The 14,818-nt window shown below is 60.8% G+C and overlaps 1 protein-coding gene across 1 annotated transcript in view; it reads right to left on the reverse strand.

Moving 5' to 3' along the window:
* The window catches only part of MYO15A (myosin XVA), a 46,406-nt gene that overhangs the window by 15,920 nt on the left and 15,668 nt on the right, over positions 1-14,818 (reverse strand). The window contains exons 18-46 of the mRNA XM_042255733.2: positions 14,205-14,282; positions 13,592-13,740; positions 13,453-13,498; positions 13,174-13,298; positions 12,579-12,696; positions 12,104-12,279; positions 11,568-11,652; positions 10,687-10,740; positions 10,508-10,589; positions 10,302-10,432; positions 9,785-9,880; positions 8,171-8,406; positions 6,736-6,899; positions 6,424-6,496; positions 6,081-6,269; positions 5,799-5,911; positions 5,555-5,649; positions 5,259-5,373; positions 5,000-5,067; positions 4,836-4,913; positions 4,500-4,680; positions 4,283-4,415; positions 3,881-3,986; positions 3,705-3,777; positions 2,557-2,678; positions 2,389-2,448; positions 1,891-1,966; positions 1,495-1,610; positions 1,276-1,394 (exon numbers count right to left, since the gene is read on the reverse strand). Of these exons, the coding sequence (XP_042111667.1) occupies positions 1,276-1,394; positions 1,495-1,610; positions 1,891-1,966; positions 2,389-2,448; positions 2,557-2,678; positions 3,705-3,777; positions 3,881-3,986; positions 4,283-4,415; positions 4,500-4,680; positions 4,836-4,913; positions 5,000-5,067; positions 5,259-5,373; positions 5,555-5,649; positions 5,799-5,911; positions 6,081-6,269; positions 6,424-6,496; positions 6,736-6,899; positions 8,171-8,406; positions 9,785-9,880; positions 10,302-10,432; positions 10,508-10,589; positions 10,687-10,740; positions 11,568-11,652; positions 12,104-12,279; positions 12,579-12,696; positions 13,174-13,298; positions 13,453-13,498; positions 13,592-13,740; positions 14,205-14,282 (3,257 nt within the window). The remainder of the gene's footprint in view (positions 1-1,275; positions 1,395-1,494; positions 1,611-1,890; positions 1,967-2,388; positions 2,449-2,556; positions 2,679-3,704; positions 3,778-3,880; positions 3,987-4,282; positions 4,416-4,499; positions 4,681-4,835; positions 4,914-4,999; positions 5,068-5,258; positions 5,374-5,554; positions 5,650-5,798; positions 5,912-6,080; positions 6,270-6,423; positions 6,497-6,735; positions 6,900-8,170; positions 8,407-9,784; positions 9,881-10,301; positions 10,433-10,507; positions 10,590-10,686; positions 10,741-11,567; positions 11,653-12,103; positions 12,280-12,578; positions 12,697-13,173; positions 13,299-13,452; positions 13,499-13,591; positions 13,741-14,204; positions 14,283-14,818) is intronic.

A 14,818-nucleotide genomic window follows, 5' to 3' on the forward strand; every position in this document is an offset into this window, starting at 1 on the left:
CCACCACTGTCTGCACCTCTGGCCCCTGCCTGCCTCCCCTCCCCTCCTGCCCACGGCTCCAGCGCCCTGCCCATCACTCTGTGAACCCACAACCTCCCAGCACCCCTACGCTTTGTCTTTTATTTATTTTTCTGCCTCTTGATCCAACCCCCCAGATTTTGCCCACAAATCTGTTTCCTTCACTAAGCAAATGCTCAGACTCTGGAAGGAAGGAGCCTGCACCTCACTGATGCCTGAGATTCCCCGTGCTGTGGCATAAAGGACCATGGGCTGCTGGGAGGGAGGGGTCGGAGGATGCAGGAAGGTTTCACACTCAAGCATCTGCACTTGGCTATTCACATACGTAGCCCTGCCCTCAGTAGGCTCTGGGGTGGGACCTCAGAGGTGTCCAAGCTGGGGATGGGATACTGGCTCCCAGCTCACCACTGCCTGGCTGTGTGACCCGAGACAAGCAACATCTCTCTCTGAGCCTGTTTCCTTGATTAAAGGGTTTGGCATAGAGCCGGGCACATGGTAGGTATAGTCATCCCTCAGTATCTATGGAGGACTGGCTCCAGGGCACTTGGAGGGCAACCAAATCCATGGGTGCTCAAGTCCCTCCCATAAGATGACCTGGTATTTGCATATAACCTACGCACATCCCATTTACTTTAAATCATCTCTAGATTACTCTTAACACTTGAAGTGAAGTGAAAGTCGCTCAGTCATGTCCAACTCTTTGTGACCCCATGTACTATACAGTCCATGGAATTCTCCAGGCCAGAATACTCTGGGGATCTTCCCAACTCAGGGATCAAACCCAGGTCTCCCACACTGCAGGCGGATTCTTTACCAGCTGAGCCACAAGGGAAGCCCAAGAATACTGGAGTGGGTAGTCTATCCCTTCTCCAGGGGATCTCCCCAACCCAGAAATCAATTTCCTGCATTGCAGGCAGGTTCTTTACCAACTGAGCTATCAGAGAATTCAATGTAAACGCTGTATAGGTAGTTATAAAAGCAAGATAGATGTTATGGGAATAGTTGCCAGTGAGTGAAAATTTTGTTTTGCTTTTTGGAATTTTCTGGAATTTTTTTTTTCTTGAGTATTTCCCATCCACCATTGGTTGAATCTGAGGATGTGAAGCCTGTGAACACAGAGAGCTGACTGTACTCAGCCGCCAGCCATCCAGCTAGTTGGTGCGTGGAGGAAGCGCTGGTGTCAGCCCACGCCCTGAAACCTGCCAACCCGCACCCCGCCCATGCCCTGTGCGAACCCTCCCCCCGCCTGCTGCTCACCTGTAGGTGCGCAGTACCCGCAGCTGCCTGCTCGCCTCGTGGCTGCCCTTGACCACACGCAAGAGCTTGATGCCTGTGTGGGACACAGCCAGCATCTGCACCCCGGTGCCCACGCTGCCCTGGGGAGGGGACAAGGGGCACGTGTGGGTCTTCCAGGCTCATTCCCAGAGCCCCTGGGCAGGTAGAGAGTGGGCAGGGGGACAGGCAGGGGGCTCCTACTGTGGCAGGAAACAGGCGGGAGAAGTAGACCTCCCAACTGTCCCGGGCAGCGCTGACCACGGCCCGCTTCACGCTCTCTGTCACCAAAGGCCGCTGTGTGTCCAGCTGGTTCTGAGCTAAGGGACACGGGTGGGGTCAGGACCGGGGCCCCCTCCCCTGCTGACCCGCAGTGCAGGGAGGGGAGACTGACCCTCAGCAAGGAGGTGTCAGACCACTGCGTCCTCAGCGTCCATACTGGGAAACTGATATCCACAGACAGGACAGTGGGGACCGCAGCCGGGCCAGTATAGCCCAACCCAGACCTGCAGCCGGGCCCCAGGGAGAGGCCAGGAGCAGAGCAGAGAGAGTGGCAGGGGCTCCAGCAGGCTGCCCCTCCCTCCCCACACCCTGCAGTACCAAACAGGGCTTTCATCTGGAGCCGCTCCTCCGCAGAGATGCGCAGGCAGGCCTCGGAGAGTGTGTCATGCAGGACCTGTGGGAGGGGCATGAGGCGGGCGGCTGCACGGCTCCCCAAACCTGGAGCCCAAGCTGGACTGTGTCAGGATGAGTGGGGATGGGGCGCTTTCCACGCAGTGAGGGCACCTTGTAAATCAGACCCCACTTCTGAGGACCCTCACCCTTCTCATCTCCACCCTCCCCAGGCCCTAGTCTCCTGATCCACACAGGGGATCTTGGGGTGGACCCTGGGCCCCATGAGCTCAGACCAGCAGTGAGTCTGCTTAGATGGGATGTGGGCTCCCCAAGACCGTCCACGGCAGGGGGCGCAGCAGACCAGCTCCCTGTCCTCACTGTGGGCGAAGACCCCAAACCCGAGCAGGAGGCTTGACAGACAGCTGATCCACACGCCTGCTGCCCTGCTGCCACTCGAGGCCGGGAGGCGGGACAGGCCCTCACCTGGCGGAACAGGAGGTCCAGCTGCACAGGGTGGCTGTGGTCGTCCTTGGGGTAGAACACCTGCGGTGTAGGGCTACCATGAGGCCCCACGCTCCTCACCAGCTGTGCTGTGACCCCCTGCCCCTGTCAGGCCTTGTGCCCCCTCCAGCCCTGGTAGGGCCCCAGCACCTCTTTGCGCAAGAAGATCTGCCAGGGGGTGTCCCGGTAGCCATAGAAGTCGGGGTTTGGGAGGCGGTGTAGCTGTGTCTGCACGGAATCCTCAGGAGGCTCCAGCGACCGCGAGGGCAGCGCTGGGGAGGCAGGGCCCAGGGAGGGTGAGGTTGGAGCAGAGGGGCCTCCTCCTGCCTCGAGGGTAGACACACCTGATCACACGGGCACGTGGGCACACTCTCTCAGCCCTGCCTTCCTCCCGCACACAGAGACCCAGCCCTACAGTCCTAATGTGGTGGGGGTGGGGGTAGGGGCCGGGGGTACCTGGAGCAGCAGAGACCAGCGCTGCCCGGAGGGAGGCCCTGGTAAGGTGGGTGAAACAATTCAGAAAGGACAGAGCTCTCGGTGCTGGGAGCTGGGGCAGAAATCAAATGGCGACCTGGGAAAATCTGGGGGCTGGTCTGTGAGGGGCCTGTGGTCTTGGCGGTCGGGCAGACCTCCCTGAGAAGGTGAGGTTTGAGACTTCTTGATGAAAAGGGGCCAGGCATGCAAGGATTTTCTGCGAAGAGCATTCTCAGCAGGGGGAACAGCAAGGATGAAGGCCCTGCGGCAGGACTGAATTCTGGTAGGCCCAGAAACAGTGAGGAGCAGACAGCCCCGGGGCAGTGAGCAGGAGGAGGTGAGGCTAGGGGTGGGCCACAGTGAGGAGCCTGGGGTTCATCCCAGGGGCCGCTGGAATGTCATTGGCAGGTGGATGGGAACTGACTGATCTGTTACAATCACTGATCACCGTGGCTACCATAAGGCAGGAGATGCAGAGGTTAGGACTCCAGCTGTGATGTCAGGAGGCCTGGGATTCTGTCCCTGGTCTGACACTTAAGAGCTGTGTGATCCTGAGTGAGTCACTTAACCTCTCTGTGTCTGTCTTCTCATCTGTAACATCTATGGGCACAGACAGTACTGCGTTGAAGAGTCTGAGTGAGGATTTAGAGTGGGCCTGGCCTGAAATCAGTGCCATGCAAATGCTGATACAATTGCACAAACATCCACATAGTATGTCCACACAGGCCCAGGAACATGGACACACACGCCACCTGTGCTCACACCAACTAACTCCTGCACTCAGACACCTGCCCTCCGGCCCCTCCCTCCCTCCTGGCCCTCACCTGGAGCGGGCCCCACGGATGGCCGCTGTGTGCTGGTCACTGGCTTCACCAAGGCCACGGCCTCTCTGGGGACCTGTCCCCACAAAGACGGCCCACCACAGTACACAGAGGCTCCCCCAGAGGCCCCCCTCTTTGTCTTCTGTTCCGCCTGGGCCCCACCAGCCCCAGCCCCTCACCTGGGTGCCGGGTGCTGCCACTGGGGGGCTCATCTGCCCCCTCAGGATCGTCAGGGCCTCCTCATGGGGATCAGGCCGCTTTACGAACACCCTCCCGCCGTCCTTCCTGGGGAGCGGGACGCTGAGCCTCCTCTTCACAGCCACACAGTCCCACCCAGGAACTTCCTCTCCCCCCATCACTGTACACGATAACCCCAAGAGGACCAGAGACAGGCATGGGGTCACACACAACCCCTAGAGAGCGGTCCTGGCCTCCCTCTGCCCTTGGCAGGGGCATCTCATCTGGACCACCTGGGTGAACAGACGCTCCCTAAAGGCTGCTGGGCAGGGTGCTGTGAGCCCAGCAGACAGGCACACAGGGAGGCGGTCACGCAAGAGGGCCAGAGGGCTGGGTGGGCTGACCTGAGGGCCTCCGGCTGGCACCCCCGGGGCAGCTGCTGATGCTGCCTGACAATGTCCTTGATCTGCTGTGTGGGTTGCGGGAAGTGCTCCGAGTTGAGGGTCGAGGACCGGACCAGCTCCAGGCAGGGCGAGGCTGTGGCAGGGCATGGTATAGGGGGCAGGTGAGTCCACCCTCCCGTCCCATCTTGGGAAGCCCCTGCTGCAATAGGACACTCACTGCTTTCTGGAGAAGCCCAGCCCTGAGGCAGAATGGGGGCAGCCACGGGCTTGGTGGGGGGCCTTGGGGCCTTGGCCAGAGGGGCAGGGGCCACAGGCTTCGGAGCAGAGCGCAGGAGCACGGGCTTGGCTGGGAGTCCAGTGCCTACGAACTTCGGCCGGGCCTCTGACGCTAAGGGTTTCTGTGGAGAGCAGAGTGTGAGGAGGGCTTCCTGGGTCACATCAGTCTGCTCTCAGGAACCCCACGTTGGCCCAGGAGAGGCGGAGGGGGCTCCTGGTTCAGAGAGGTGCAGCAATGCCCTGGGGCAACACAGCACTCATGGAGGGCCAGGCTCACCTCTGGGGGGAAGGGTCTTGGGGTAGGACTCAGGGGCTGCTGCTGGAGTGCCATGGCCTGCAGGGTCATCTCCCGGGCCTGCAGAGAGTCGGGGTGAGCGGGTAGGCCCAGGCTTGGGCCCCACAGGGCCCCCCAGCAGGACACCCCAGCCCCCTGGCACTCACCAGAAGTACGGCCTGCTTGTGGATGAAGGCTTGCTGCAGGGCCAATGTGGAGGCGTCCAGGCCTGGAACTGGGGTGACCGGGTCAGGGGGCACAGATCCAGAGATGAGAGAGGTAGAGGTGGGAATTCCCTATCCTGCCCACCCTGTTGGCTCACCCCCCCAAGCCTGAGGCTGCCTCTGTTCTAGGGCTGAAGCTGCCCTGAGCACCACGGGGCCCCGCCAAGCCCAGCCCTGAACCCGACCTGGAGGATGCACTGACTTGGCTTTGGCTCTGGGGGTCTCCTGGGGGGGCCTTCAGTGCTGCTGCTGCCATCTCCACCAGGCTGGCCTCCCCCTTTCATGCGGTAGGCAATGGCTGTTGGCTTCTCCAGGTCCTGGCGGGCAGATGGCTCAAGTGACCGCCCCAATGCCACGCTCCCCAGACTCCAAGGCAACAGGCACCTGACACCACCCCCGCCTCCTTCCAGGGGCCCCCCTCCGGCCACCCCAGGGCCCGGCTGCAAGAGGCTCCTATGCATGCACCCTGCTCTGGCCTTCAAAGGCCCGCATCCCTACCGCATCCCCGCAGGACAGCACGGGGTCGAAGAGGCTGTCCAGGTAGCAGTCCAGCCCCTTGTGGGGCACAGCGGGCTCTCCAAGGCTGTCTGAGTCTGGTTGGGTTGGGGGAAATTCAAATTCTTTCCTCTTGCTGATCACCCCTCTTGTCCCCAGGCTCCCTCCCCACCAGAAACAGTGGCCACTGCTGGTGGATCTTGGAGGGTCACTGTCCCTCTCTAAGACTCAGTCTCCCCATTTGTACCGTTCTCATTGTGGCTGCAGTACCCATCCGAGTCGGCCACTACAGGCACGAGCCCCTGGGGCTGGGGCTTGGTAGGTGCATCATCGTCCGAGTCCCAGCTGTTTCCAAAGACCCTGGGGGATGGGGAACACAGCAGCTGAGCCCCCCAGCAGACCCGCCTCTGTACCCTGGAGTTCTCCCTTTGAAGGTAGGCTCCCTTCCTCGAGAACTTGAAGTTCAAGTTCAGCTCACAGCCACGAGCATGCAGGAGGGGGACCTCGGGCTGGGAGAGGCCACCTCTACCTGAGGCCTCCCCTGCAGGCTGGGGGCCCCTCCGCACCCACGAGGAAGTAGGCTTTCCGTCGAGGGAACTCCCTGAGCAGTTCGAGGTCTGACACCAGGTCCAACACGTAGTCGTGGCCGGCCAGCTCTGCCCACTGGACCCCGTTCTTCATGGCCACTGTCCAGCCTCGCCAGCCATCAACCAGCCCCCTGGTGATAGCACGTGGAGGGATGGGAATGAGGGATGGCGCCCGGAGGTACCGCCCAGGGAGACCCTAAATGGAACCAGACCTGGCCTCCCACCCCCACTTCCTCCTTCCCGGGTGTGCAGGGGTGTGCTGGGCGGGGCATCCCAGGAGCCAACCTGTGCCTCAGAATGTCTCCGGCCACCTCCTCCCCTGTACTCCAGGACTGCACCGGGCAGGAGAACAAGTCACCTGGGCAGCAGCGGGGGCGGGGCTTGGCTCCAAGCATCTGCAGCCCGTCCTGCCGCCTCCCCGATCTCGTCCTGGGCCCTGACTGCGCATCCTCACGGCCCTGCTCCCAGCCCCAGTCCAGGTCCTGCCCCCTGCCCCCGCAGTGACCTCTCTCCAGGCTGCTCACAGCAGAGCCACCCAGCTTCTCCTAACCCCAGGCTCTGCTGCCCCGCCATGGGAGGCAGGGGAGGGTAGCTCACCGTTGAAGCAGCCTACATCCAGTGCCATGCCAGCCTTCTCCTGGGTGGCTGTCCACTCAAGCTGAGTCGGAGGGAAGGTGCGGGCAGCCCCAGAGACCATGGCCTGCATGAGTCGATGCTGACACACGGCCTGGAAGCCACCCTGCCCGTGATCAGACACAAACCTGGCAGGTAGGAATTGGAGCAAGGATGAGGCTAGCCAGACGTGGGGGAAACCCTGAGACTGGTCAGGGATGCCCAGGCCAGCCCAGAGCTCCGAGGTTGGACTGCCAATGATCAGGGCAGTTTGGAGCTCCCAGGCTAAGCTGAAAGCATCCAGGCCAGCCAGGGGTACCTCAAGCCAGCAGGAGTCCAAGGATGCCAAAAAGGTTCCAGGCAGGCCCAACTAAGCTCAACAGAGCAAAATGTCATTTCCAGGATGGGGCCTGTAGGAGGTGTGAGCAAAGACCTGGCCTCCGGGGATTTGCTCCATTTTACCAGGCCACCCGGGTGGTCATCAGTCCTCTCTGAGACTGACACCAAGTTCACAGATGGCTGTCGGGGTTCCAGCTGACCCAGGGTCAACCAGCCTGCTCCCTGCCGGGGCGGCATTCCTCATACCCAGCTCCCTGCCCCTCCCAGCTGCTGGTGTCCTGTGGCTACCACAGGGAAGCTAGAGCCATGCCCACGGGAAGCCCAGCAGGCAGGTAGTGGCCCTGCCCCCAGCAGAGTCCCAGGGAGCTGCCCCTACTGCGCTGAGCTCAGGAAGGCTCTGCACGCTCTGCAGCTCACAGCCACTGGTGGGTCCTGTTACCATTCCCAATTCCCAGGTCAGGAAAGAGGCTCAGAGAGAGGCAGTGAGTCGTGCCAGGTCACACAACAGGTAAGTCAGAGCTAGGTTTCGCACTGAGGGCCTGCTTGAGCTCTTTCCCATGCAAATTAACCTCGTCACCAAGGAGGGGGACATCACCATCACCTTAACGTGATCAGGATGCTGACGACAGCCATGCTTACACAGCGCTTACCACCATCCTGTCCTCTCGGCATTTCACACGTGTTTGCATGGTTAATCCTCACACAGCCTGATGCAGGTACTCTTACCATGCTCATTTTATAGGTGAGGAAACAGACTCAGCGAAGTTATTCAAATTGCCCAAGGTCACACAGCTTATGGCTGAGCTGGGATTTGAACACAGACTGTTGGAATCTATACGCCTAACAACCCGGCTGCAACCCACTGCTCACCACGCGAGAGGTCAGCACCTCTCTTCCAGATTCCCCACACCCTGGTCCGGCCACCACTGAGTTCTGGAAGTCCTGTATCCAGTCTTGTCTGACCCACGCCCTCTGACGTGAAGCCCTGGGCCAGCCCCCGAGCCTGAGCTTCCAGGCACAGAGCCTCCCTCCTGCCTGGCCTGGCATCTGCCCTGGGCCCTGGCCCCCCAGCTCCACTCACTTGAGCAGGTATTTGTCCAGGCGCGGGGATGGTGCGAAGCCGCTAAGGCAGGCGGCCAGCAGGAGCCAGCCCCGCTCGGCATTGTGGGAGCTGGGGTTGCGCCACACCTGGTTGGCCAGTTGCGCCAGGATCTCGTCCCGCAGCTCGGGCACTGCCAGTCCCTTCTGCACGATGTAGCTCCCAAAGACGTAGTCCCGGGCGCCGTGCAGCTGGGGGTCGCCCATGAAACGTAGGATCTGGCCACAAGCAGATTCTCCTGAGCCTCTCAGAGGGCTGTTCCCACTGGTCCCCACCCCTTCATATGCATCCCTCACATGTCCTTTCCCAGTCCCCCTGCCCATATAAAATTCCCCCGCAGTAAAACTGTAACAGGCTTGCGCATGCTAAGTCGCTTAAATGGTTTCTGATTCTTGTGACCCTATGGGCTGTAGCCTGCCAGACTCCTCTGTCCATGGGATTCTCCAGGCAAAAATACTTAAGTGGGTTGCCATGCCCTCCTCTAAGGGATCTTCTCAACCCAGAGATTGAACCCGCGTCTCTTACATCTCCTGCATTGGTAGGCGAGTTCTTTACCATTAGTGCCACCTAGGAAGCCAGCCTGGCTTACCTTGGGCCAAGTGACCAGGGCTTGGGGAAAGTCAAGATTCTCCTGCTCATGAACGTTCTACAGCCTTCCTTCACCTCTGGCTCTATCCAGGCCCCAGAAGGCACTTTCGAGCATGCGTACCCAACCACATCCTCCCATGGAAGCACCATCTGTGGCTCCCTTGGGTCCCTGGGAGCCCAACCTCAGCTCTGGGCTTGTTGGTCAAGACCTCCTGCCCCTCTGGCCTTACTCTCCTGAGTCTCTGTTCTGACCATGGCAATTTCTCTTCTCTCTACCCCTCCACTTGCCCTGGCTGGGAGACTCTGCTGCCACCTTCCTCTCCAGCTCAAATGCCCCCTCCTCCAGGAAGCCTTCCCTGACTCTGCCCAGGGCTGCATGAGGGACCTTGTCTGGGCTCCCCGACCCCCATCCCAGGCTCTGTCCACAGGAGTGGGTTACTTGTTAGGTCTTCTCTGCCTCCCCTTTCGGACGAAGCTCTATTCTGGAAGCTCCAGAGAGGCTGGGAGGCAGCCATGTTGCCGGGACGACTGTGAGAAGACAGGCCCCCATCCCCAGACCCCACCCCAGAGAGGAAGACAGACACTGACTCCCAGAAGTCCCTCCCAGAAGTCCCTCCTCCAAAGGCTCAGGGCCTGGGCTGGTGGAGGGTCCAAGGGAGCAGCACAGGGGTCTCCTGTCTGGCTTCAGGGCTGGGGCTGTGATTTAGAAGGTGGTCTTTGGAAGGAATGACGCTAAAGCTGAAACTCCAGTACTTTGGCCACCTCATGCCAAGACTTGACTCATTGGAAAACTCTGATGCTGGGAGGGATTGGGGGCAGGAGAAGAAGGGGATGACAGAGGATGAGATGGCTGGATGGCATCACTGACTTGACGGACGCAAGTCTGAGTGAACTCCAGGAGTTGGTGATGGACAGGGAGGCCTGGCGTGCTGCGATTCATGGGGTCGCAAAGAGTCGGACACGACTGAGCGACTGAACTGAACTGAATTGAACTGTGCAGAGTCGTACCAGCTTGAAGATGCCCACGGCCTCCACGTGGTACTCCGCCGGCAACCGCGTGAGGGGTGTCCTCAGGGGCACGGTCAGCATCCCGAAGGCAGGCTCCTGGGCACAGAGCAGGCACCTTGGCACAGAGCTAGGAGGCAGGGGCACCTCCACATCTGCTGCTCTAGGCCAGGTAGGGGCACACGAGCCTGAGGCGCCCAGGCTCTGGTCCCCAGCATGCAGATGGAGACTCAGCGCATCAGGGCAGAGCCCTCTGAAGACACACCCGGAGGGCAGGAGATGAGCAGCAGGGGTGATACGCTGTGGGTCCACTCACTGCTTGTCAGGTTTCTGAAATGTTTCCAAACAGCCACTGCCCAAGCCCCTGAGGGCCCACCACCACCATTCAGGCCCCCGGAGTCCCCAGACTCCTCATGACCCAGCAACTGGGGGGCTCGGGCCTGCTCTCAAAGGGCGTGACCAGGAGTCGGCCATATCAGAGGACAATGCCAGCCATCACTGTGTCTCCTCCAGGTCTTACCTTGAAGTGGCACCGGACAAACTTGGCCATGGGGTAGTTGTTGATGTCAAGGGGCAGCGTGACCCGGGGCTCGGCCCGAAGCCGGGGAGTCCGCACAAGGGCCACCCGGGGCCCCTGGGCTGTCCTGAGGCCTGTGGACAGAGGAGGCATGAGGAGCCTGGCCCCCTGGCCAGCCCGCCCCCTAACAGCGCCCAGCACTGACGTACCCGCCACGGCTCTCAAGAGCCCAGCCAGCTCCACCGGGACCTCCAGGTGCCCCACAGCCACCACCTGGCGCTTGCTCAGCTCCTGGGGGGTCAGCACAGGGTGAGGGGACAGGCCTGCCACACCCCCACCTGCCGGCCTCCCTTCCTGTTCCCCGCAGCCGCCTGGACCCCACACCCACCTCCTGCTCCCGCAGCCATGCCTCCTGCACCCGGAGCCTCCGCTCCGCCCTCAGCTGCAGGAGAGCAGACGGTCAAGGCGGGCAGCGGCGGGCAGAGGGGACGGAGGCCCCAGGCCCACCTCACAGACGGGGGAGGCAGTGGTGTGGCCAGAGAAATGGGTGTGGGAGGAAGACAGCAAGAGACTCAGGCAGAGGGCAGAGCAGTGATGCTTTGGGGAAGGAGAGACGCACAGGATGTCGGACAGCAGCAGAGAGGTGCATTCTGGGGCCCCTCCCTGGAAAGTGTTAGTCCTTCAGTCGTGTCCAACCCTTTGTGACACCCCATGGACTGCAGCCCGCCAGGTTCCTTTCTCCGGGGATTCCCCAGGCAAGAGTACTGGAGTGGGTTGCCAATTCCTTCTCCAGGGGATCTTCCTGACTCAGGGATTGAACCCGGGTCTCCCACATTGCAGGTGGATTCTCTACCGTCCTGGAGCTACCAGAGAAGCACCTCCCTGCTGCCCCACAAAACTCCAGGAAAGGCACGCAGCTCCTTGGGGCTATGTTTGTCTGGCTGTGGAAATGTGACAACAGGCCAAGACCAGCACCAAGACAAGGGCAAAACTAGAGCAAGTGCTGCTCGGGTCGCCAAATTCGAATCGTGCCCAGTTACTAGGCCCTGCTGTGAGCCCTGTGCCGGGCCACACCCTCCCCGCAGCCTCTCATTCAACCCCTGCACACCCCAAGAGGTGGGTGAGGAGAGTAGGGTTAGAGAGGGACAAGCAGGGATCAAACCCAAGCCTGTCCAGGCCAAATGCCTCCTCCCCATCCCTGCCGCCCCATGGACCCTGACAGGGCAGGCCTGGTTCCAGGGGGAGGGATGAGAGCCCAGCCTACAGCACCTTGAGGTAACGCCGGTGGCTCGTATATGTGTGCACCAGGGCCCGGAACTTCACCAGACGCCTCCTCATCTGCTGATACCTCTGCCTGGGGCATGGAGAAGAGGAGAAGGGGTTTTGAGTAGGAGGGCCGGGGGGCAAGGGTCACGGGTGACCATGGGGAAGAGACGCCTACACCTGCCCTGTTGGGGTGTCAGTGTCCACACTTCACTCTGGGACCCAATGCAAAAAGGGAAGCAAACTCAGAGAGGGGCAGCGACTTGGCCAAGGTCACACAGCAAATGGAGTGGCAGGGCCTATTGGCTGTCCCAGAGTATGGGAGATGCAGGGTGGGGCCCCTCTTGGTTGGATGGATTTCTACCTATCAGTCACAAGGACCAGGAGGTAGGAGGGAAGGACACACAGAATCTGATCACCCTTCCCACAAAGGAAGGGTGCATGCCTCTGGGAATGGGGAACTCACTACCCAAGTTCAGGCTCGGCCTTCCTGGGGCCTGGCCACAGAAACCCAGGGAGCCTTGCCCACTCTGGGCCTGCACCTGGCCAGGTAGCCGCGGGCCCGGCTCTGCAGCAGGATGATCTTGCGGCGTAGGGAGCGGAAACGGCGCTGGACAAAGAAGCCACGGAGGCACCGCTGTAGCGTGACAGCCGCCAGGCTCAGGACGTGGTCCCGCATGCCCTCCAGCAGCTGGTGCAAGTGCTCCTTCAGGAAGAGCTGGGGGCAGCAGGCGAGTGCTGAGGCTGAGAGCCCCCGGGCACTGCCTGGGCCCGCCCTCCCCAGGAGTCCCTGGAGACAGAGGACAGGTCAGCCCTGGATCGGGCGGAGGACGGCCAAGTCTGGAGAGGTGGGGAAGGCAGGATGGTGAATCGGACAGTGAGAGCGGCCAGGCAGAGTCTGGAGGTGGGATCAGCATCCATGCCCCAGCTTGGCTGGGTGGCCTCTCGCCTGAGCACCTCTGAGCCCACAGTCTCCAGCCACAGGGCACCCAGGGGCTGAGCGTGGGTAGGACTCACCTTGCTGACACCAACACAATACATGTTTGGTGTGACCGTGCATAGGCGGCTCAGCACCGACACACACATGTCCCCACTGGCTGGCAGGTTGTGCTGGAGGGCCACTAGACAGCGGTACCTGCAGACCCCCAAACCCAGCGTGGGGCTATTGGACCCATCCAGCTGCCTGCTAGACCTCAGGGTCACCACCCAACCCCTGTCTCCGGGAGGCCTAGGTCCCAGCAGAGCCTTTACTCATAGTCTCTTCTAACCAGAGAAGGGCTTTCTGTCCCAAGGCTACTTGAAAAGAGCATTAAACGATAATAAATGGTTTCAGTAGAAGAAAATGCTTTAGCGCCATCTTCTGGAAACTTGTCATATTAGTAATAGCTATGAATCACTTCTCTTTGGGATCAACACATACATAATAGAACTATGAAAAATGCAAAGTAGTAAATATATCTGCCACGTAACAGCTAGTATGTGGTGGTCTTGTGTAGTGTACAATCTGAGCAACTGTGCATGGCCAGCCCTATTCTGCCTGGGTTGTGAATTCCTGGGGCCATGGGGGGCTGGTAGGGGTCTGCAGAGCTCAGGAAGCACCAGACCAAGGTACCTGTCGATGAACACCTGGAAGGGCAGTCGTACTGGAAAGCCCTCCTTTCGAATCCGCACAGTCTCCAGCAGCCCTGAATAGCGTAACTGGGCCGTCACCACATCACACTCAAAGAGGCCTGGCTCCTAGGGGAAGGCCCAGAGAGGAAGCCTGCATATTGGCCCAAACATATGCAATGGTTTCTGCGGTGGGCTGGGCAGATGGGAGGTCCAGAGAGGCAAAGCCACTCGCCCAAGGTCACACAGCATGGCTCCCCCAGGGGCCCCTGCCATCACATACCTTCTTGTGGTTGGGCTTCAGACACCGGACGAACAAGGGGTTACACCTGGGCAGAGTCGAGAGGAGGGCAGTGTGAGGCCCTGGGGATGGAGGGTGCTTGCCCTCAGGGTCACAGGGTGGGGACAGCTGCCACACCCACCTCTCCATCTTTTCCACCAGGTCCAGAAGTGACTGCTGGAACTTGGCAGCCACCGTGTGCGCCTTGTAGAGCCGGGAGATGGAGCTGCTCTTGCCCAGGCGCTGAGGGGCAGCCTGCGGGGCATGGCTGGAGAAGAGGTGTGCTACCACCTGGGCCAGCAGTCAAGGTCAAGGTGCCAGGAGACGGAAGGGAAGGACCCAGAGGCAGAAACAAGGAGGGAAATGGACAGAGAGAAAGAGAAAGGGGAAGAACAAAAGGCATCGGTCTCTGGACCCGGGGATCAGAAAGTGACCGCTGGACCCCTGCCCTGACTGAAGGCCATGCCCTCTCGGCTGGCATTCTCCTCAAGTCAGGGTGCTCACACCTTCCAAGTGGCCTGCCTGTGGGGGAACATGGGGCACTGTCTCCATGCCTGGCCCCGAGGGGGCCTGTGGCACACCTGGCCATGAACTCTGGCAACGACCTGGGGGGATGTGGAGGCCGAAAGGATGGGGGGTAGGAGAACCCCTCAGGGAGGGATAGGCTGGGGTGAGCCAGAGGCTGGACCAAGCTGGGGAAGGGGTCTGACAGTGGGCTGGGTGCTCGGGGGGCCGGGGCGGCGAGGCTCGCTCACCCGAGTCCGGCTCCGCACAAACAGGTCCAGCACGTCCTGGCGCACCTGGTCGTGGTTCTTGTCCAGGAACTTGTGCACCTGGAGAAGGGGAGGGGAGGGTCAGTTCGGTGTGGACCCCACCCTACCCCACCGGCTTGGGAGACAGGGCGGAAGGCTGACCCTTCGCAGGGGGTGTACACTGCCCGCTCCACTCCTCTCCCCTCCTCCTTACAGTGGGTTAGGGACTCACGGCCCCAGGGGACCCTGGCCCTGCCCCCCCTAGGCCTCGGTCTCCCTATCTGTCCTGAGAGGGATGCGCCCCTCCACCTGCTATGGTTCCCCCCTTCCTGTCCCACTGTCCTCTCCAATCCCTGGAGAGGGTGAGAGGGGGCAGTAGCCATATGCCCAGTCCACGTCGTGGCCCATCCTCAGTGAGGACTCTGTCCTGTGCCCATTCTAGAGATGAGGAAAATGAGGCCCAGTGGGGACAGAGGCTTCGAATCCTGGTCTGAGACACCTCAGGGCAGGAAAGAGCCAAGATGACAGTAGCAACAGCGATCACTACTGGTAGGTGCTCCTCTTCACCATCTGCTAAGCCCTGGACTTCTTCACTCACCCCGGGAGATGGGCACTAT

This window comes from Ovis aries, chromosome 11, assembly GCF_016772045.2.
Source record: "Ovis aries strain OAR_USU_Benz2616 breed Rambouillet chromosome 11, ARS-UI_Ramb_v3.0, whole genome shotgun sequence".
NCBI classification, from domain to species: Eukaryota; Metazoa; Chordata; class Mammalia; order Artiodactyla; family Bovidae; genus Ovis; species Ovis aries.